The following is a 23,894-nucleotide window of genomic DNA, read 5'->3' on the forward strand; positions in this document are numbered from 1 at the left end:
GAGTGGACTGAATGAGATAATATTTCTCACTGGAGAATATTTTCCTTAATTCTTTGAATATATAACAGCAGCTTTGCAGATTTTGACGGCTACGTCCAGCATCCGGGCCTACTCAAATCGGTTTCTTCCTTTTTCCTTAGTATTCGTAACACTGGCCCATGTTTTTGCAGGCCTGATAATTTTTGGTTGGTGATTGGACACCGGAAATTATAAATTGTAGTGATTCTGGAATCTGTTTTGTTCTTCTGATGACTGTCAACTTGTACTGCTCTGCTAGTCAATTAATTTGCCTGGATCTCCTGTCCTGTGCAGCCGCTATCTCTGCTCAGTTTTTTTCGGATCTAGCTACTTCTTTGCTTTTAGCCCTGTGTTTCTTTGTTTTTATCAGACAGGATTTGGGCAGAGTTAGACTCATATTTGAGCGGCCCATCTTCTCTGTATTTCCCTTGCTCCTGGATTCTCCTCTAAATGTGTAGTTGATTTGCTATCCCTTATTTCTGTCCCCTGACTCCGCACCCGTAGAGGCAGCGATGACTCTGCTTCCTTGTTCCTGGGGCGTGCAAGTCGGGGAAATGTACTTAGTCAAATGCAAGGAAATTAGCAAATCTCAAGGATAGACATCTTGCCCTAGTTTCCATTGGGCTTTTTCTCAGGTACAAGTGGAATAGTGGTTCACTGAGGCCTTAGGCAGAATTTACATTCAGATTTCAGATTTTAGTCCTGTGGGGCTCTTGCTTCTAAAATGCCCCCTTTAAATATTCAGCTGCTCTGATACTCAGGACTCTGTCATCTGTCCCCTTGAGCCAGTAAGCTCTCCCTGAGGAAGGAGGGGGAGGGTTAAGAAGTGCTCTCAGGTGAGAAAGTTACAAAATCAGAGAAGTCCTTCAAGAGCAAATTTTTCTTAAGAGTCTCCCTGCTTTTCTGTCACTTTCTTGAGTTTTCAGTTTTTTTTTTTTATAAACAGCCAAACTTAGCTTTGCGTAGCATCCTGTTAACCGGAGCGCATGCATATTGGAACTATGCCCTTGCTTTAAGGATTTCCATGGTAACTCTTAGTGAGGACAAAGTTCCAGTTCCCACAATTATCAGCTTCTGAGGCACCATGGAAAGTGAGGACATACTCATGGGCCCGTATTTCAGTTAATACGGTACCAAGCAAAGTGAGGAAAGCCTGTGTTTTCACCCATCTCTCATGACTGTAATCTCTGAGAGGAATGATGCAACCTCTTCTTGCCGATGTTAACAGAAATCCCTCCCTCAAACTGGATTCTTATGGGTCCTGTGTTCAATTTTTGTGGGCCCCAGACATACCAGTAAGTCCTAAATTCAGCTTGTTCAAACTATAAAATCCAATGGGCACCTTACGCTATTTTCCTTACATGTCATGGTCTGAGAGCCTCTAGGCAAGGAATGTGTAATACTTCACAGAACAGAGTGTGGGGAAGAGCAGAGGCGGCCGATTTTGTAGAAACCACCTGTAACTTAGTGCTAAGAGATGGCGACGCTTTAAATGTGCCTGCTGTTGTTACTACTAAACCCATGATAGGAATTACTAATTGGTCACAGCTATTTTTCAGTCTGAGCCCAGATAGGTTTCCAGCATCCTTTCAGACAGGATTCACACTAATACTACCAATGAGAATCACCCTGAGAGAACATTTACTGCCCCCTTTTTAGACCCCATTCCTGGTGATCTCTGGCTACTAGCGATAGTTCTAAAACATTTTTTAAGTCTCAGAAGTTTAGATGAGTTCGTCTTTGCATAAACAATCGTCTGTATATTTAGAGTAACTCTTTACTGGGGTGTATTTATATGAGTAAGAACGCACAGATTAGTGTACAGTTCCATGAGTCTGATGAAGGCATATATCCCTAGGACAAACATGTCAATCAAGAGGAGCACTGCTATCATTCTAGAAAATAAAAAATAAAACAGTTCCCAGGTCCCTTTCCTATGTACCCTCCCACCCCCGCTATGCAAATAGTTAATTGCTATGCTGAGTTCTCTCATTGATCAGTTTTGTATGTTTTTAACCATCGAAATGGAATCACATGTGATGTACTCTTTTGTTGTTTGGCTTGACTCAGCATGTTTTTGAGATTTATCCTTTTCCCCTATATGTCAGTAGTTTGTTCCTTTATATTGCTGAGTAGTATTCCATCATATTAATATACAATTATTTTATTCCTTCTCTTGAGAGATATTGAGGTTGTTTGCAGTTTGGTGAGCTATTATGAATAAAGCTGCTGTGATGTCCTTTGTGGACAGATGCTGTACTATATCTTGTTTAGACTCCTAGCGGTGGAACTGCCGAGTAATGGGGTAGATATATGCTTCTATTTTATAAGAAGCCTCCAAATACTTCTTCAAAGTGGTTATCATTTTCACTCCCATTAGCAACATGAGAGATTTCCAGCTAAACTGTATCCTCAAACTTTTGGCACTTTAGTTTTTAAAATTTCATCTGTTCTAGACTATGTGTTATGGTATCCCATTGTGGATTTAATTTGCATGTCCCTGTACACTGACAATATTGAGCATCTTTTTATGTATTTGCTGGTCATTCACACATTTTCTTTGGTGCATTGGGTCTGTCCAAGTCTTCTGTCCACTTTCAATTGTATTGCCTTATTACAAATTTGTAAAATTTCTTTATATAAACTACATACGTAAGTCCTTTAACAGATCTATGCTTTAAAATATTTTCTCCCAGTCTGTGGTTTGCCTTTCCATATTCTTAACAATATCTTTTGAGGAAAAGATTGCAACTTTGATATAAATTGCTTATTTATTTATTTATGGTTACTGTTGTGTTCTAAGAAATCTTTATAATTTTAATTTTTATATTTCGTTCTGTACTCCATGTCAAGTTAATTTCTATGTTACAGCATGGATTGTGGTTCAATTTTTCTTCTATACAGATAGCCAGTTAGATCAGCAACATTGTTGAAAAGACCCCTTTTCTATTCAAGTAAAAACTATTATTTTTTAAATTTCTTTTGTGGTTTTTTTTTTCCTTGACCCATAAGTTATCCATGAGTTTACTGCCTAATTTCCAAATATGTATGGCTTTACCAAGTATTTATTATTGATTTCTAATTTAATTCTGTATGATTTCAAACCTGTTAAACATATTGAGGCCATTTTTACAGCCCAGCACATTCTCTTTTAATGACTATTCCATGTGCCCTTTAAAAGAATGTGTATTCTCCAGCTGTTCCCTGTAATGTTCTATAAATGCCAATTAGATCAGGTTATTTGATACTGTTTGTTGTTCATATTTTTTATATCTTTACTGACTTTTAACCTACTTTTCTCAGTAAAGAAGAGAATGTTAACATTTCCGACTATGATTGAAGATTTGCTTATTTTTTCTTTTACTTCTGAATATTTTTACTTTGTGTACTTTAAAGCTCTATTTAGATGCATACATATTTAAGATTATTATGTATTTTTTGATGAATTAATCTTTTTGTCATTATAAAATATCTATATCTGTAGTAATATGTTTTGTTTTGAAGTCTTCTTTGTTTCATTAAATTTTAAATTAATATAATATGCACATACATTAACATTGTAAGGTTCCTGTTTCTCCTTTTGCAAGATGCCATTTCTTCCTAGACATATTTATTAGATATTAAAATTAGATGTAAAAATTAGCTACTAAAATTTTTGAACTTAGCTTTTCAAAAATATGTTATAGCCTCATTCCTAATTATCCATAGGAAAAATAAAAAATGTTTATGTTAGACTTACTACAACTAAGGGCCTCTTAACTCAAGAAATCCAAAAAAAGGCCTCAAGATCTCAATTAAAAATTTTAGAGTTTTATGATTTTTTGAGATTTGAAATTCAGAAATTTAAAATTTTTAATTAGAAATGTTTTTATTATATCCTTTAAAGTTATGTGAAACTTTTCTCATAAATCCTATAAATCCAATGTAATTTGGCTGTAGAAGCTGCATCTTAATATCTCATTCTGCTATAAATTCAAATCTGTATTTCTCGTGTTTAATAAAAATTATCATAAAAACGTGAAAAATTAAGAAAAAAGGCTACAGTTAAGATATCAAATTAAAATTTAAAGATCAGGAAACTAAAATACACTATATATTTATTTTTTAAATTAGATCCTACTTAAATGATCGTATAATTTTACATTTCTACATAAGATTATTTTAAATCAAATACCAAGATAATATTTTAATGAAGTTTATTTAGAATAAAAATTCATAAAGAATCAAGGCTACTGTAATAAAGTAAAACAGTTGTTGCTTAAAAATATACCATATCACATAGCACAGGGTTCATACTCACTTAGTTCTCACAACACACCACGCCTCTTCTAAAATGTAATAATTCACATGTAACTCCACCAATTTATCTCTTACTTCTTTTGCAGATTTTCGACTATATGTGGAATAAACTATTTTTGTCCGGGCCCTTGAAATTAAAAAACAGGTTATTATTTTTTTAATATATGATAATAGAATAGATTAAAAAAAAATTTGCTAGCAAATTAAAATCTCAACGCTCACGAGATGGAGCATTTATATCTATGACCTCAAACAGTATGAATTAATTTGGGGGTAGCAGTTTCCACATTCCTACTTATATTTTGCACATGCTAAAACTTAGAGCAGTCTGCATTTTGTATGTACTACTTGTTATTGTATAAACCAGTTTAGAGTCTAAAGTTGGTAGCAAAATAATCATTCAGAATATAAAATTTGCTTTACATAATTTACAAAATAATTACTGTGCTGATGGAACACATACAGATAGAGGCTGAATATAGTGAAAACATAGATTTCAGTAGATAATTTCACTTATAGAAGCTCTGAAAAGCATGTAAGTTGAAGCCGAATGTCCCAAATAGAACATTCAAAAACTGAGCACTATGGCAGCAGTCAGAGAAAGTGCCTTCACAGAAGCTTGAGAAAGTGGGGTGTTTTCCAAAATATGGTACAATACGTGGTTTACCCCAAATGGGAGTTTTTATAGAATCCTGAAAAAATAACCATTCATGCAGCAGACATTTCTTAGGATTTCAAGCATAGGATATGCCCAGTTTCCATAATCAGACATTAAATTTTAAATAACCTAAAATTTTACCGCTAATAATAGGCCAAAAATGCATCAAAAGGAAGAGATTACTCTGACAATTACTAGAATAATTAAAATATTTTTTAAGTCAGTCGTTTAAGGAAAATAAAACTTTCAGACCTCAATGGAAACTAGTGTTCTAACCAGCTGGCAAAAGAGCACTCTAAACTTTTATGAAAGCATGTAATATAGCAAATTCCAAGTACTTTTTCTGTCTGTTTAAAAAGGCTAGTTATTGGCCAGCAGAAATAGATGCAGAATGCTTTCTTAAATCAAACGGAGGGACTTGTGGCGTCTACAGCAGGGGCTGCCAGACTAAGGCCATGGGCCAAATCCACTTCACCTCTTATACTACTACTGAGGCATTTTACTGGAAGGCGCACACGCATGCATCTCCCCCCACCCACACACACACACATGTGCACACATGCACAGAAGCTAGTCATAAATATGTGACACATTTTTCACTTTAAGAAAAGCTGGCTTTTTTTTTTTTCAGTTTGCAGCAGTTTATTAGGTTGCCAACCTCAAGTCTGCATCCTCGTAATGTGGATGATTCACAATGGGGTGAAGGGTAGACAGCTTGACGCTTGCCATCGTAGGCATGGCTCCTGCAAAAACAGCATCTGAAAAAGATTGCATTCCTTAATAACATGTTTTAAAGAAACCAAAAGTTACTTATCAATAATATCTGAACCCAAATTAAGAAAGATGAAGTACATTTAAATAATAACTATTGGTTGGCATCATTATTTTTCTTCATTTCTTCATTCAATATTTATTGATTGTCCACTATAATAACTAACTTTTATTAAATGTTATCTTGGTGCCAGGAACTGTTCCTACTATTGTTACTCAATTTGTGCAAATTAAATTTACACAATTTAATTTGCACAAATTTATAAGGTGGTTATAAGATGTGTTATTCTTGTTCTGTAGATGTAGTGACTTGCCCAAGATTTGCCCAGGTAGGAAGTATCAGAACGCACCCTCTTCACTACAGCTTCTTGCCACATCAAGCACTACGCTAAGAAATAGCACTGCAGAGACACCGAGAGACTGTTAGGCTAAAGGGCACGTGTCATGGTTCATTTTTAAAACCACTTTTGTGGGTCATGAACTGTTGTCCTAAGGACTTCTCAGAGGAAAGCTTTGTTTCTTTCCATCGGATCATCTTTAAATATTCATAATTAAGATTTCTTAGCTTCTGTTTGACTTTATATAATTTGTACACTTCATGAAAACATTTCATTACTTGCTAGTAGTACTTTTTGCTGTAATGGCAGATTTAAATGCATGGTCTTTTGTATAACTAGGGATTCACCCAAATCTACTATGTGGCTTCAGTTCCAGTTTCGTCTTTTGGAAGAAAAAAAGACCAAATGCTTACCTCTTGTCACTTTTAATTATGAAATTATGAAGGTTATTACCATTTTTAATCAGCACAATAAAAATCACTAATAAGAACAAGCACATTATTTAGATCTACTATAAATAACTGAATGTTTACTTTAAAATATAACTAAGCAATCTAAATGTAACTTTGAAGTAATATCTCTTTACGTGCTTTAAATGTGTATGTCAACTGAAGTAGAACTGTGTGTTTATTATTGCAAGATTCAATCATTCATAATGAAAAGCTCTCAGGCTGGAGCAGTGGTTCTCAACCAGGGGTGATTTTGTTTCCTAGGGCTACCATCAACATCTGGGGACATTTTTGGCATCTGATAGGTAGAAAGAAGGGATGCTGCTAAATATTCTGCAACGCACAGGACAGCCCCTAATGTCAAGAGTGCCGAGGCTGAGAAAGCCTGGGCTGAAGTGACCTAAAGCCCAGGGCCAGGGTCATCAGGAAGAAACTCTGAGGCCAGTCCAGGAAAGCTGGAACCGCTGAGGAGAAACATCAGTGCCAGGGAGAGGGAGAGAAACACTCTCCACACTCTTCTTTCCCCCTAGCAGTGAGAAAAACATGAAATGACAGGAAAAGAGTAGGATATTTTCCTATAAATATACTGAAGTATCTACTCAGCCTACTGTATGTGTTAGAAAAAAAGTACCCCTCTTGACTTTACAGAACCTCAGTAACTCACAGCTTGGTGAGGGGACCCTAGGCTGGACTTCAGTCTCTACTCTCCTCTCAACTGAGTACCTTTGTGCAGTGCACGAACCATACGACCCTACGTGGTGACCGAAACATAAACACTAGTCCCATCCATACCATAAAGAGAGCTTCATGGTGCTTTTAATAAACACATGGTAACTATAAGAGCATTCATAATACAGGGCTGGAAAAGATTTATAAGACAATTAAAAAGGCGGCTAAAATGAGGTAGGAGTTTGTGGGAGTTATCTTAGAAGGGTAAGCTGCCAGACACAGGCACTCTCTGCCAGGAACTCAAGACAAACCCTGGAACAAACAAAGACCCAAGAAAAGATTTACAAAGCAGGTACCTTTTAAAGCTCGGGGAAAAAACAGCTACAGAGCGAGCCTACTGTGTACTCCCTGTACCTTGCACAGGGGAAAATTCAGCAGAAGATTAATTTTAAAGTTTTGATTAAACTGGTCTGGGATCTCTGAGTGATGGACCATTGTCATCTCCAAAAGCCACAAGCCAAACATCTGCAATGATATTTTACCTTAACAGAAAAGTTTACCTTGATGGCTAATTAGTAAAGTGCTGACTATCAAAGAGATAAAAGATAAGAGGAAACTGACTCAAGGAGTCATGGGATATATTTAAATAAACCATAATAAAGAACTTGTGCCAAAGAAAACTACTAAACATTAAAAGTAGTCTTGGATGAGATTATAGATTACTTCTAGAAAACACTATAGAACATACTTATTCTCTAGGAAGGTATTTAAAAATGAAATAAATATCTATCTGCCTGAGGTGGTTTTTGGAAGATAGGAAGAAAAAAGGCAAGCTAAACATAATATTTTAGAGTATTTAAAAGTTGGATGTATACTCATCTCTTTGGAACGATTTAGCGAAGAAAATACCCAGGATTTTAACTCTCCTGCACATGACTGGTTTGACAGAGTTGGAGCAGGTACCACTGACTGACAGAAGTTACTCCCCACAGGTAAAATTATCTCCTCCACTGGTTGGTCACAAGGTGTGATATTTTGTTATTAAAGACTTCTTTCTTTGTCATTTGTTAGGGTTAAAATACAATAACAATCTCAGAGTTACAGCACATGACTGTAAACAATCATTAATAACTGATGTTAATGAAAAATCTTTTGACAGCTAGGAGGGATTTAGAGAGGGTGCAAAATCACTTTTTGAAAAGGTTGGATTTGGCAGACATTGCAATTAGCATGTTCAAAGTCTGTGAGAGTATCAACGACTCTGTGTGTGTTTTTAAATGTGTGATATAAAACTAGCTACACACCTGGTCTGGTATTGTATTTGATCCACTGTATCAGTTCTTCCTGAGGCAAATTATTAAATTCTCCTATTATGCTCCATTGACTATGGAGGTTTGCACAACCTTGTAGTGACATTAATGTTAGAATGCCGAAGACAATATTCTCAAAACGAACTCTGCAAAAAAGCCATCCAAAGAGCTGAAATGGAAGAAACCATTTATTTATGATTCTTATATGAAGATTGCTATACGGTCAATAATAAGTTCTCACCTTGCTACTTAAACCCAGGTGGATTACCATTTGATACCATTAAGAACACTAATGACATACAGAACTATCACCTAGTACTTGAAAACAGCAAATATTTTAGAATTACAGGGTCTAGTTAAAAATGAAGCTTTCTTTCCTCTCCAGAGAATTAAGGAAGGAACACCTGATCCTTCTAGGACTGATTTACTACCAGGAATTAAGATTAGCAAATCACGATTTTGAAACATCCTACAACTAACAGACATGTATATTCTTCTCAGGAAAATGAGCACTATAATACTCTAAGACAAGACTCCCATTGTCAAAACTAAATAAGGTGTTTTTGAAGTACCTTGGTCCCAAACTTCTAGCTACTTTGTCTAGTTCTTTTGCGTATTAGCTACAGTAATGGAACCCCAGAATTGACGATCATTCCTATGGATTCTCTGAGCCAAAGAGGACAATACCAAAGCAATTACTCTGGTATTAGAAGAGCACTGGAAAGTGGCTCTGATGGGCCAAGGGACTTCCACGAACCAACCTGAATTCCAAAACATGACATTTGTAGACAGCATACTAACAGAGAGGAAAGCGTGCTTCATCGCTTGTCATAGAAATATCAGTTAAAATCTAGGAATGATTTTCAAAGCTACTTGAAGTTGCTGTTCTTACTCTGTGAACTAACAATTTAAATCTTTAGATTACTCAGTCAAGTCATGGTAACCACACGGGAGTTGCTACAGGTGTTACAGCGAAGTTAGTTATAAAAGAATGAATACCTTACCCGCTGAGAGCATATCAGGGAAGCCATGACACACATGTGAGGCGTCAAAAACAGCTTCAGCCTCATAATTAAAATGGCAAGAGCAGCAAATGCTAACAACTGCAATGTGTGAAAAATTAGCTATAAAAACACAAAACAAAATGACATGTTCACTTTATGTTTTTAAATAAATAAATATATTAAAGTATTATTAAAGGACAGTAAAACTATTATCATTCATTAGGACAAGGATCTTTTCACTTAGCAATAAGTTTTAATATTTACTCATTTATTCGACAAAGATTTATTGAATGTCTACTATCTGCCAGGTACTGCTCCGGGTGCTTCAGATTCAACAGTGAACAAAACAACAGTGAGCGATGTTTGCCCTGTGAGGCTTATATTTTAGTATCTTTAGGAAAGAGAGCTAGAAAGTAAATAGACAAAGCAAATGGAAATCTATTATATAGTCTATTAGAAAGTGGGAAGTGCCATGGAAGAGAAAACAGAACAGGGTACAAAGACAGGGAGCGGAGGGTGTGGTATGAGGCTCTCGGCAGGAGGAGCTGCAAGTATCAGGTAGACCATGGGGGCAAGGCCTCAGTGACAAGGCGGTGTTTGAACAAGGGCCTGCAAAGGCGAGAAAGTGAGAGCCACAGACAAGAATACCCAAGGCTTCGCAAATGTGCATGTCATTCAGCCAGCAACAAACACCACAGCAAGACGTAAACTAGATTATTTTAACAGTGGTGGAATTATATAAATGTTGGTACTATGAGCAGGGTACCCCATTTAGGTTAAGATGGGGCTCCACTAAGCAAAGGTTTCCAACACAACTTTTCTAATAGACATCTTCATTAATATATCAACAAACTCCTCAGTAGAAAAAGGGACAAGGAATTATTGCAACCGAAAGTAAGTGGCAACTAAATATTCATGTTCTAATATGCAAAAAAACTGTTAAAGATCATAAGGTATTTTCATCTATAAAACTGAAAAATATTAAATCCATACTGAGTCTTAGTGAGGATGCCATGAAACACCGACTGAAATAACTGGTACATTTCTGTAATTTGGCAATATTTGTGAAGACTCTAGAAAAAGAGGATTTGTTAATAATTTTTTCGTAATTCTTGGACCCAAAGTCGGAATGTGGAAGATTTATTTCAAAATCAATCTTTCATTTTTCTTTAGCAAAATTCATCTTTGGGCGAAATCAGGGCCACGTTGTGGAGGGGACAAATGACACCAACACACTTCGCACCCAAACAGGCGCTTTGGTGTAGGACCGCTAAATGACGGATGGCTGGATTATGCAGGCCATCTATGCTCATCATCTATCGTGCACATGGATCTCTTCTACAAATCCCTGCACTGTATACTATTTCCTCAAGAATATGCCATAGCAGCACCTACCCGAATGATGGACGGCAGTAAATGTTAGAAGACCTTTTCTAAAATGGAACTAATGTTTCCTGTAACTTCTACACCCGCGGATCTGCACAAAATTAGTCTAAACGTTACCTGTGGACACGACAGTCTGTTTTATTTAAATACTGTAATTATGACTCTGCACTATCCCCACCTACAACCTTAGAAAATTTTCTATTTTTAGGCTGAATATTCAGAAAACTTCACTCATTAGTTATGTGTTGTCACAATTCTGGTTGCCTTGCTCTGGACGTGGTATAGATCGTCCATGTTTTTCTTAAAATGTGGCATCTAGAAATAGACTGTCATAGATATGGTCTAATAACATCCCACATGACTGAAATTCAATCCAAAGGAGTAATCCCCTTTGAATTTCCTCTATGATTTAAACGCTGGAAAAAAAGACTCTGTCCTCACATGAAGGCTTGAAAGATCCTCCCATTTCTTTACCTTCCCTGCCCGATGTTCTTTCGGAGCTGGGTGACGCAGAACAGCTGTTCTGAATGGTCTCGCTTTGGTTTGTTTCCTATTCTCATCCAAATGCTCCTCATCATCCCTCTGCTCTCGGGCTCCTGACTCCGTGTCGTGCTTTCCTGCCATGGCTATTTTGTCTCCCATTCTGTCCAACAGCTTTCTTTTTAGGCACCAAGTGGTGGACGGAAGGCTACAGTCAAAAGTATAGTCCAAAACCCACAACTGGGTATACTACTGTCGATTTGTAAGCACTCTTCCCACATGAGAATTACTAGGAAAATCCTCGCAATACTTTTTAGAGGCCGGGAGCAAGAAAGGAAGAGAGCTTCAGGAAACCATTTACTACCCGTCTTTGGAAGAAGCAGGCCCAGCTGGATGAAGTGGGGGGAGCTGCTACCCCGCAGAGAGAAAGCAGAACTCTATGTGTACAGACAGTCCAGAGGGCGGGTTGTTCCTGCCAAAACTATGTCCCACAACAGTGCGAAGGTGTTCTGAGAATGTACTGGGGAGACGGCCTTCACCAGCCGTTAACGGGGGACAGAATGTCAGCCAGAGCTTCCTGAGGTCTTGGTCCAGAAGGCATAGTAACTGTGAGGGCGGACATTCACACATGTGGTGCTTAACTTCCACCAGGCGTTACTGTGAGTACCATATACACGACTCACTTATTCCCATAGCAACCACGAGGTCAATATTTTATCGTTATTGTCACTATTGTTGTTGAGTTGTTTCTGTTGCCCCCAAAGAGATGTCAGGTAACTTAGCCAAGATCACACAGTAAGTGACAGAATCAATATTTCAATATATCAATATGAGGACCTGAGTCTATGCCTTTAACCCCTGCCCCAGGCTTCCTCTCTGAACAATAAACTGCTCAACAACACGGTTCTATTAGTCTCTGAACACAGAGGTGTACAGACTCCCAACATAAATCACTCGATCAGTTTCTTAAAAGAAGTAGTTCTTCCTCCAAATTCTGTATTGCTCACTCCTTCAACAGGATGCCTCTATAGTGTCTGGATGCCTTCACTGTATCACAGAAAAACCCTTTGGCTGCAAGTAATAATAATAAATAATAATAATTAAAACCTCATTTATAATAGAAAACACAAACTCAACTGACTTAAAATATAAAGGGTCGAATATAAACTGATCAAGTGGTATATGAAACCGCGGGTATTAGGAAAAAAGGGAAGGCCGGTGAGGGACTGTCATGGACAAGATGTGGTACGAGTGGGTCAAATACTCAGGCACAGATACTCGCGATGTTCTCTCTCTCCAGCCTATCTTCACACCAGTTCTTCACAGGTCCTATGACATCTGGCAATAAATATTGTCCCTAACGCGTTTTCCCTTCTTTTTCTTTCCCATGAATTACTAGGTACTCCTTCACTAACTTCTAAGCCCATAAAATGGAAAAATTGGTTAAAAGAACTAATTTGATGGAATACGATACAGAAAAATACATAAAATTATGAAGAAAACTCATGACAGAATCTCTCTTTTAATCTAACAAACTTCAATAACCAATATCATGACAGCAGGGAGGTAACCCCAGGGTTTATTAATGAGTTGGAGGGATGCAAATTGTCCCTGATTCAGAGAGTTGGCGGGAAGAAAGGAATTTAGAACTATCCTAAGGAATCCTTGCCTAATCCTGAAACGAGCTGGATTGTGTGACCTGTTGTTGTCAAATCACATTCAGAGTGAATCACACTCCTGTACCACTCTCAGGGTTTGTGCCTTCTACACCCTCCCTTCCCTGTCTCCCAAACCTTGTAAGCAGTGAGATTTATCAAGTGTGAATCACAAGCTGAAGTGGGATGAGGAGCCAGCCAGACATAAGACTTTACATTGGCACTGCAGGCAAATCTATAGCTGAAGTGATGAGGAGCCAGCCAGACATAAGACTTTACATTAGCACTGCAGGCAAATCTATCGTTTCCTTCCATATGATCCACTGTTTTGTTTTGTTTTGTTTTTTAATTTAAATCTCTCATCTGCCTCTACGTCAAGAGGTTAGCAAACTCTCTTTAGTTTAAAAAGATGACGAGATTTACTATCATTGTCCTCCTTTTAGTCTTGACTTTTGAATGCCTTTTAAAAAACCATCATCTTAAAAATAGATCTATCATAGGACCCAGTAATTCTATGTCTAAGTATTTACCCAGAGAAAATAAAAACACTAATTTGAAAAGATATATACACTCCTATGTTTATTGCAGCATTATTTACAGTAGCCAAGATATGGACTCAACCTAAGCGTCCATTGATAAATGAATGGATCAAGATGTGAAATACATATACACAACGTGGTATTACGCATCAGCATAAAAGAATGAAATCTTGCCATCTGCTTGACAACATGGATGGACCTAGAGGGTATCATGCTAAGTAAAATAAGTCAGACAAAGAAAAATACTGTATGGTTCCACTTATGTGTAGAATGAAAAACAAAACAAAATAAACAAACGGACAAAACAAAAAGAGACTTATAGAAACAGAGACCAAAAGGATGATTGCCAGAAGGAAGGAGAGTACGAGATGTATAAAAAAGGTGAAGGGGAACATAGTAACACTGTGATAAGTTTGCACAGTGACAGATGGTTACTAGACTTAGTTGCTACATTGTACACTTAAAACTAATATAACATATAATATTGCATATCAACTATACTTAAATAGACAGAGTTGCTATATTGTACACCTAAAACTAATATATAATATTGCATATCAACTATACTTAAATAGACATGAAAAATAAAAATAAAGAAACATAGTCTTTATTGCCAACGGACCTAAAATATCTAAAACTCAGAGCTGACCATGCCATCTTCTGCTTAACACAGTCCAGAATGAAGTCCAGCTTCTTCGCATATGAAGCTGCTGGAGTCTCAACCCTGCCTACTTTTTCTGTCTCATCTTCTGCTACTTCTTGCCTTTTTTAAGCATGAGCAATACTGATTTGCCTGTAGCTCTGAACATTACTACCTCATGCCATCTTGGCACATACACATCTTCTGACCCTGGTAAATTCCTCCTCTAAAGTATTTTTAAAAAGTCTTTCCTCAAGTACCCCATCCGCTCCACACAGGTTTAATCACTTCTTCTATACTCCTAGATCTACCTTAGTCATTGCACATATAATTAATTATCTGTTCACAGTTTTTGTCTTTCTCCGCAATATATTCGATTTTATAAAAACGGGAACCTGGTGTACAGTTGGCACAAAATTAAAGCCCAACTAATAAATGTACAGAATCAGTAGAAAAAAGAAAAGTAGGCAAAATAAGGATCAATGGAGAAATGAAAGAAACAGAAAATAGCAAAATAATGTGAGAATGGAGAGCAGAAAGTTAAGGATTATGTTTTTAAAAAAGAGGTGGGTTTAAACACTGTATGATAAAATACGAACGTGTACTAATAAGTAAAACTGGAAAATGCAACACGGCAGATTTACACAAAGCAGGTCACACTAGGTAGTAGTAGGGTGAATGGCTAAGAGCATGGATTCTGTTGCTCACTGCCTGGGCTTGTGGTCCTTGGCTCCACAAAGCTTGTCACTTTAGCCTTGTGACCTTAGGCAAGTTACTTAACCTCTCTAGGCCACAGTATTTCCCATCTTTGGAGTATAAATAGTAACAGCATTTACCTCAATGGGTTGTTATGAGAATGAAATTATGAATATATGTAAATCGGTTAAAAAAATACCCTGTAACTAGGAAGCAGGAAGCGCTGACGCTCACTCCGAGAGCACTGGAAGGAAGACTGCTTGGGTTCAAATGCAAGCTTTACTACAAGTGAGCCGTGAGACCTCCGGAAAGGCACTGAATCTCTCTGGGTCTCTATTTCTTGGCAGACACCCCTTTGCTCTTCTTCGTAGGCACCTGTCTAGATTCAGCTTCCAGCCTGGTGAAGGGGAACATAGTAATACTGTGGCAGTCGGGCATAGCCACGTCCCTGAGCTTTGGCTGTGGGCAGGAGGCAATACACAGCTCTTCCAGGCCCAGCCCTTACAAACCCTCGAGTGCCCCATCTTCCACGTTCTTTCTCCTCTGCTGACAGGCTGACGCTAATAAACACCTCAACCCTGGAAGCCACACGATGATGATGGCAGGGCCACAGATGGAAGGTGTGTGCGTCTCTTAATCACTGCTGTCAGAGAGCCACCTGCTAATCAGGAACTCCTGCTTTTTACTTTATGTGAGCAAAGAATTAAACTTCTACTAAGTCAAGTCATTAAAATGTTAGTGTTTATCTCTAACAGGTAGTATCACCTAATTAACATAATTTTCTTATTTGAAAAATGGGAATATTATTATGAGGATTAAACAGCACAGTACCTGGCACATAGTAACTACTCAAAAAATATCAGTTATCGTCATGAGCTATTCCCGCTAAGTTCAAATTTAGTTGCCCTCGTTTACACTTGACCTTTTCCTTAAGACTCAGAGTTCTATTACTCAGAAAATCATATTTCTAGCCCATGCTAATATCATCCTTTATACGCTACAAAATAATTCAGCACCATATAAAATGCTGTCTTATTTGTTTCATGTCTCCATTAAAATGTATGATACTTGAGGGCAGGGACATTGCTATACTGTCTTTTGTATCCTGTAACCCTGCTAAGCTTGTTAATTGATTGACTATCAAATCTGTGTACGGCAGACTGCCAGTCACTGGGCCACAGGGACCTGCTCCAGTGGGGTGTGGCTGATTAGCTCAGTGCGCTAGAAATGAATGCTTGTTATTGCTGAATGAAGGAAGGAATAAATGAATGAAGATAATTTAATGTAATTATGCTTCCATGGTAATAAATCAGGCTTCTGGCTTTCGAATCCTTACTACCGTTCAAAACAGAGCAGGTTAAAATGTGAGAAGATGAGGAGAAATTTATCACCGTGGCTGAACTACGTAAGCATGCTGACGGTGCTCAGCAGCAAGGTGATACTTTTGAGAATTATCCTTAAGTTAGAATTTAATATTCAAATCTACCAGGGATTAAAATAAAAGCTTTTACCTCGCCGTGGTCAAGGAGCTGTTTTCTGTAATAAAACAAAAATATTCCCTATTTAGTAAATGTCCATTATAATATGATCGCATAAAAATAAACTTCATTTCTTCTCAGATTTTAAAAATGTGATTCTCTCTAAACTACTTAGGTGCATAAATTAAAAATACTAGAAAATAGCATTAAAAATTATAGCAATTTAAAAGGCATGATTTATAGTCATCCTACTTAAAGTGTATCAAAAAGCTGTTTTTGGTTAAGATAAAATAGGTTTTACTGATTGCTGGAGACTGTACCTCTGAAAGGGTAAGTCAATAAAGAGAATGTCTATTAAATATTCAACCATGTATAGAATATACAGTACTTTTAATAAGTATTGCTGGACTTTTGCGTTGGTTTCATTTTTCACAATTATAAATAACATGAACATCCTTATACATAAAACTGTGGACATCTCTGAATATTTCCTCAGGATAAATTTCTAGAAGAAAAGTTACTGAGTAAAACATGGAAATATTTTAGTTCCAGAAAAGGTATCTAACAAATTTACTAAATATTTATGTATAAAAATTGCCTAAATTTTTATGGCACATTTGCTGTGTTCTAGATACTGTGCAGTGAACACAGAGCGAAAAGTATTAATACCGTTTTTATCCTCACGGCGTTAATATTGGGTTCCTACAAGAGTGTATAAGACTGCCTTATTTTAATGTTCCACTGAAAAGACTAGATATTTTAGTTTTATAAAATGGCTTTACGGGATGCAGATTTTGGGGTTGGAGAGAGAAGTAAGAAAGTAAGGAATTCAAGGGCACACACAGAGCCAGAGATTAAAAAAAAAAAAAAAAAAAAATGGTGGTCGGGGAAGGCCCTTCCAGACAGCGAAGTCACCAGGCTGGTTACTTTGTCTTCATCGCAGCTCCTTCCTGACTTACGCAGTCAAGTTTGGGGGGAGGGGCAGGTAGGTGCTCACTTGTCCTGACATCTGCCTGTCATGACAGAATTCTGTAGTCAGCTGTTGCACATGAGAGGCCTAGTAGGTAAGTAATTATGATAATCGCCAAGGACCCCGACAATTACTACTGATACAAATAAATCTAGTAGCTAATTTAAAATATGAATATACAACTGAATCGTGAGACATAAACAGTATGAGAAACAACAAGATGAATAAGCAAATGAACTGACCTCTCAGAAAATAGAGTTAAAGCAAGAAGTAAAAGAGTATTAAATGAAAATTCCAAGTATTATCTTCAGAGAAGTTTAAGAGGAAATTGCATCTATACAATTAGAACAAGCTGTCAGAAGTTCCAAGCCCTTGATTTCACATGCATTAATGCTTCTAACTCACAGAGTAAGCGAGGTCGAGGTTCCTCTTTCCTTTTTAGGGAAGCTGGGGCACAGAGGGATTCGACTTGCCCGCATTAATAAGTAAAGATGTACTACATTACTGGACTGGACAATCAATTATACACAGATTAATTTCTCTGAATTAATCGAAAGCTGTTGCACTAGATCCTGGTGGATGCCTGGGGGGATTCTAGACACATTTATTCCAAAGTTTACATGGAAAAGCAAATGTAAGCGAATGTGAAAAACAATAACAATGCAAAAGAGATTGAAATAGCATTGGTCTGACTCAGAAACAATCAAATGGTTCAGTGTAAGATAGAATCTAAACCAGAATCAAGTACATGTGAGAATTTACTACTATGTGATTAAAACTGGTATTTCAAATGACTGGGAAAAAGATAAATTACACAGTATTGTGTTGGGATAGTACCTCGTTTGAGGGGGAAAAGGCAGATTCCAATAATTTCAACACACTATAAAAATGAATGCAAGATTGATTAATGATCTGTATGTAAAATTGAAAACTATGGAGAATGTCAGCAAGACAATGGAATAGGAGGTGGCAGCCTTGGTTCCTTCACAAAAAAACAACAACTGGACAGCTACCCACCAAAGAAAATGGCCTCAGAAGGGCTCAAGAGTAAAATTATGAACCCAAAGCAACACAGTGGAGCAATAATTTGGGAATACCTGCACAGAAAGGATCGCTAAGGAGATCAGCTTAGTGGAGACATTTGGAGATGGCTAGAAACAAAGAAGAAGGGCAAAGGTCATTAATAAACTATAAACTGACATCCTAGAAGAATGTGTTGCACACATGATAGATAGAGAAAAGGCTACTGTCTATAACATAAAAAACACTACAAATCAATTTTCGAGTGGTCAAGAAGAAAAACAAACAGGGAATAGACATACGGAAGGATGTAAAACTACTGGTAAAGAACTTACGAAATAAAATGAGTTACTTTCGTTTTGAACTATCAGATAGAAACAGTTAAAATTTGACAACGCTGGTGTTCGTGAGATTCAGGGAAATGGGCATTCTCTATTCCCATGATTGTAAGTTCTCAATATTTATCAGATAATAACATATTCATACCTTATGATCCAGTAGTCTCATTTCAAATATTCTAAATACTCAAAATAGTATGAAAAGATACATGTACAAGGATGTTCATTACTTATAACAATGGTTGTTCCAGCAAAAAGATAAGTATAATCTAAATGTCCATCGATGGGGGAATGGCTAAGTACATGCCAGTCACTCATGATAATGAACACTAAAACATGGAGACAATTACAAAGTCTGAGGAAGATCTAGGCAGGCGCCCAAGACATACTGTTAAACAAAAATAACAAGTTACAGAATAATAATACTATGATTCCACTTAAAAAAAAATACTGTGCTTTTGTATGTGGTTTCTAGAATGATAATCGACCAATTATAATCCAATTATAAAGCCAATTATAATCGACACCAATGAGGAGTACATCTAACAGAGGGGAGCATTCTCTTTTCTTGATATACTATGTTGTTTGAATGCATTACCACAATCATGTACTATTTTTGAGATTTAAAGCATCCCCCCACCCCCTCCGGCCCCAGCCCATACACACACAGGGCTGTCACTTTCAGGTATTTAATCACTAAGAAAGACCTCCTTATTTTAGGCTGGCTAACTTCCACCCATCGACCTCCTCAGGTTTGTCCTCTTCCACATTACACCCTCTCAGAAATTTGAAGACAGCTTTCAGGTACCACTCAGGCTTCTATTTTCCAATTAAACATCCCAGGCCCCTTCACGCTTTCCTTATCAGTTTTCAGGGCTCTAAATATACTTTTTAGAATGTCAAGGGCTCCATCTGACCAGGCGAAATAGAATGGGTCTGTTAACCCCCTTGGTTTGGAAAAGATTTCAACAAATAAGATTCTATCATCACACCGATTCTACCTGTAAGATTCTAAGTAGTTGTTCTGGCGACTACAAAACTGTCTATTGAAAATATAAGCACAGGATGTGGGGTTCATGGTGAACTCTAGTGACTTCACTAAAACCACCAAAAATGTGGTATGACAAATAGTTTTAACAATAAATGTAGAAAAAGCAATTTCATGAATATTCAGAAAAACAAATCATTACGCTTTCTCTGAAATTTAAAAAAAAGAATCACCAAAATAGAACTTTAGCTTTTATCTGTTTATTGACTTTAAATTCTAGTCATATGCTAAAATTAAACTAAATTAATTTAACTTTTGAGTTAATCCACAAATATAAATATATTTTATAACAGTCCCAAATACATAAAAGAGATGAGAATAATAGTCTTCTTTTTTTAAAGAAAACATCTAAGTTTGGTTTATGTCTCCTTTCTTAATCGTAACGCTAAAGTTTAATGTCCATTCATTTGAAAAATTGATATTACAGCAAGTTATTTAATAATCGAATATAGTATGACTTTAAAACTACGATATAATTACCTTAGATAAGTGTTTGCAGATAAGACACACAAAATTTCACGAGAACTCTGTGAATAGAATCAAAACATGAAATTTTCCTAAGAAATTATGTGAGAATTAAAATGCCCTGATTCGTTAACATAAACACCCTCAATAGAAAAGAGTATTTTTATTGTGAAAGTGAGTCCTTAGGAACAGTTTAGTTCCAACTACACCCCAGTCAAATACTTTCTTGACGTTATAACTTCCCCTAAAATAAATAAATAAATAAATAAATAGAAATATTAGTGTTGGAATAAATCTTTAAGGTCTGTTTCAGCTCTAAAATTCTAAGCTTTTATATGTGGATAACTCCTTACGAGAGCTTCAGTTTATATTCTGTGGGGAGGGGGATGGACTGAGGTGGGGGACTGGTTTCCACAAAGGGGGCAGTTTCTTCCACGTACTTTCAGAGGTTATTTTACCTTAGTTTACCTCATTCCCCAAGCGAATGAGGAAACTAATTCATTCTCTCTTCCTTTCCCTCTCTCTCTCTCTCTCTCTCTCTCTGCCTAAACAGTCTATATCCCCACTTCACTCAAACTCCTGGTTATTATAAAATTGGGTATGGCAGATTTGCTTCCCTGATCTATCAGCCTGAAGTGACTGCTACAGAAGGCTTAATAGTGCTTATCAAAATGTATCAGATGACGGTGAAGCGGAGGGGGTGTGGATGAAGGGGAATGTGGATGCTAAACTTGGTCACAGAGTCTTTAGCAGTAACTAGATGCAACTTAAACTATAAGATTAAAATATTACAAGGAACTTAAAATTTTGCACCCCACATGATAAATGTTGAAAAATACATAGTGAAATTTAGACTCTAATTTAAAATAAAAATCTGTTTATGTCTCAAGTGACATGTATGAGATTCTAGTCACTTAGGCAAGAAAAACCCTATTGATGGAATAGTTAATAAAATATATGTATTTATAGTTTAAAATTCAGTAGTGTCACAGGAAAATCATACTATATACGCCTTCCTTCTTTCTTTGCCAGAAGTGATTTAACACAAGTGAAAATTTCAATGAACATCAGTAATATACTTGAGATGAAAAATAACCAACAATAGGACTAGAGAGATTAAGGGGTTATATGGGAGCAGAAAGAAGTTAAGCACTATGGCTGCAGGGGTGGGTGGACGTGTGTGCCCACATGCGTGTGCATTTGCACCTGCTATGCTCGTGCGTGGTTTGAGCTGTGGTGTGTTTTGGGGCTAGTATTGTGATTATGAGTCATGAATCTTAATTTTTTAAAAAGCAGCAATAGTAGATCTAGCCATCACTTTCTCCTATGCTGGCTATCTCCCCACAGGATAGTTAATCCCTGCCTTAGCCCCTCCAAACAGAGACTTGTCAGGATAGCAAAATTTGCCATGATGGAACAGGAATAGGCTAGTGGAGAAAATCTGCAACCTGAGCTGGACAGAGCCAAGGGGATGGAGGGCGGCACACCTGTGTGCAGTTTACCCACTCCTTCTCATTACCTCTATTCTGACTCTGTCCAAGAGGTCCCTAGAGAATTGGATCAAGGGTGAGACAACAGGGATGTAGAGGGAGATGCCACTCTCACTCATAAATTATTCAGAATCTAAGTGAAAACAAAGGAATGAAAAACGTGGGAACTGGAACTACATAAAGAAGACATGTAATTTGACTTCGAATGTAGAAAACTAATTTCAACAGACCATGCTTGGTACAATGGTAGAGGACTCATGTTATTGCTGTCTGCTTAAAAGTATAAAATAAATGTGTAATATTGACTTTAGGCAAGACAATCTGCTAGCTATATAAAGATGGTTCAAAACTAAGGACCTGCTGTCCTTAACCAGGTCTTCAGATAAACCACTCCCAGACCAAGAAAATCCGCCAGTGTTATTTTAAACATTATTTCTTCTATAGCGATAGCATTTTCTTTTGGTGTGAAAATAGTGACTATACAGAGGATAATTTTTTTTAATAGCTTATACAAATTTCTCCTGTGCATGTCTCAAAATGGATCAAGACTTCTTTGAATGTGCTTTATATCTGAAAGATACCAAAGGTGTCTTGTATGTTTCTTTCATAGCACCTATAACAATTGTAATTCTTTAGTCATCTGTGATTATTTGTTTAATGTTCCCCCCCAGCACACACACACACACCACACACAAACACACACACACCACACACACACACACACACACGCACGCATGCACGCATGCACTGTAAGTTCTAAGATAGGATTGGGACCGTCTCATTCACTCCAGTGTATCTACGATGTAAATGTGGTTCTTGACACATCGTGGGTAACTGACACATTTCTTTTGAAAAAATAAATAAAAATATCTTTTCTCATTTAATTATATAATGCTAGATATATATTATATATTGCAAATATATAATACTAGATAAGGAAAGATCCAAATTAAAAAAAAATTTTTAAGGAGATGAACAGTTCATCCTAAAAATAAGACAGCATTCTGAGCTATTAGCATTGATCTAAGTCTTTATGTTGAACCCAAAAGCAAGTGATAAAAAATTTTAAAAATACCTTTTTAAAGATAAAATAGGTAATCACCATAACAACTGGAAGCAATAACGTCTTTGTGTATCTCAAGGGAGTCTGAAATAAAACAAATTCTTCAAAATACTCATTTATTAAATTTTACACTTAATGAATAAAAATCCATGTCAAATAGAATGTCACAATGAAATTTCTTAAAGGTAAAATGTCTTTGTCATTAACAGTATACTTAACTTTCATGTTCTTATATAAGAATCAAAATTATAAAAATAGTTACACAAATTTCTCAAAAATTTTAATGACAAAACCATTTAACCAAAAGTTAGTAATGTCTATTATTTTTCCTTTCTTCTGGTTTTATCTCTCCTTTATTTACATTATATTAAGTTGTATAATCTGTGTTTACTGATCACTGAGTCCTACGTCGTCATTTCCTGGCTGCAAAGTCCCATTATTTTCATATATGAAACTAGAACTAGTGAGGAAGAAAAGTAGCCTAAGCACTTACTGCAATTATAAATAAGTACTGGAGTAGTATCAGCAGCTAGATAATTTTCATGACCTATTACTGAGATAGGGAGTCATCTACCATGTAACTAAATTACATATATCTTGGAGGCAGGAACTGAGTCATTTTCCTCTGCAATTCTACAATGGACTGTTGTCTACGGCCATGCCACCCTGAACAAGCCCGATCCCTTCTGATCTTGGAAGCTAAGCAGGGTCGGGCTTAGTTAGTACTTGGATGGGAGACCACCTAGGAAGACTAGGTGCTGTAGGCATAAAAAATAAAAAAAAGTAAGGGACTGTAAGCTGACAAGGTCCTTGCAATCTGTGAGATCAACCAAGGGTTGCCTCATCTAAAAAATAAATAAACAAAATTACAATGAACTGCCTCACAGGTAATGAGTGGCCAATAACAGTTTTTGAATGAATGCATGCCTGGTTGGATAGATAAGAGAGTAATGTATGATTAGTACTATACCTTTCTTGGCAACATCTTGCTAAACAATTCTGTATTATTTGGGATATAAAGTAAAATAAAATTGAATTTAAAAAAACTAAAAAAGATTTTGGATTTATTGTTCCTGAGTGATCCCATGCCTACAACTGATCTACATTATT

General features: G+C 36.7%; 1 protein-coding gene and 1 non-coding gene across 2 annotated transcripts in view; one reads left to right on the plus strand and one right to left on the minus strand.

The window, feature by feature from the left end:
• The window catches only part of DPY19L2 (dpy-19 like 2), a 66,344-nt gene that overhangs the window by 821 nt on the left and 41,629 nt on the right, over nt 1-23,894 (minus strand). The window contains exons 15-21 of the mRNA XM_006912057.1: nt 22,797-22,868; nt 20,247-20,293; nt 16,424-16,448; nt 9,517-9,636; nt 8,507-8,681; nt 5,634-5,733; nt 4,319-4,444 (exon numbers count right to left, since the gene is read on the minus strand). Of these exons, the coding sequence (XP_006912119.1) occupies nt 4,319-4,444; nt 5,634-5,733; nt 8,507-8,681; nt 9,517-9,636; nt 16,424-16,448; nt 20,247-20,293; nt 22,797-22,868 (665 nt within the window). The remainder of the gene's footprint in view (nt 1-4,318; nt 4,445-5,633; nt 5,734-8,506; nt 8,682-9,516; nt 9,637-16,423; nt 16,449-20,246; nt 20,294-22,796; nt 22,869-23,894) is intronic.
• LOC112479816 lies at nt 23,433-23,551 on the plus strand. Its single transcript, XR_003046370.1, has one exon. It is a non-coding gene; the product is annotated as a 5S ribosomal RNA (ribosomal RNA).

This window comes from Pteropus alecto, unplaced genomic scaffold, assembly GCF_000325575.1.
Source record: "Pteropus alecto unplaced genomic scaffold, ASM32557v1 scaffold21, whole genome shotgun sequence".
Classification (NCBI taxonomy): domain Eukaryota; kingdom Metazoa; phylum Chordata; class Mammalia; order Chiroptera; family Pteropodidae; genus Pteropus; species Pteropus alecto.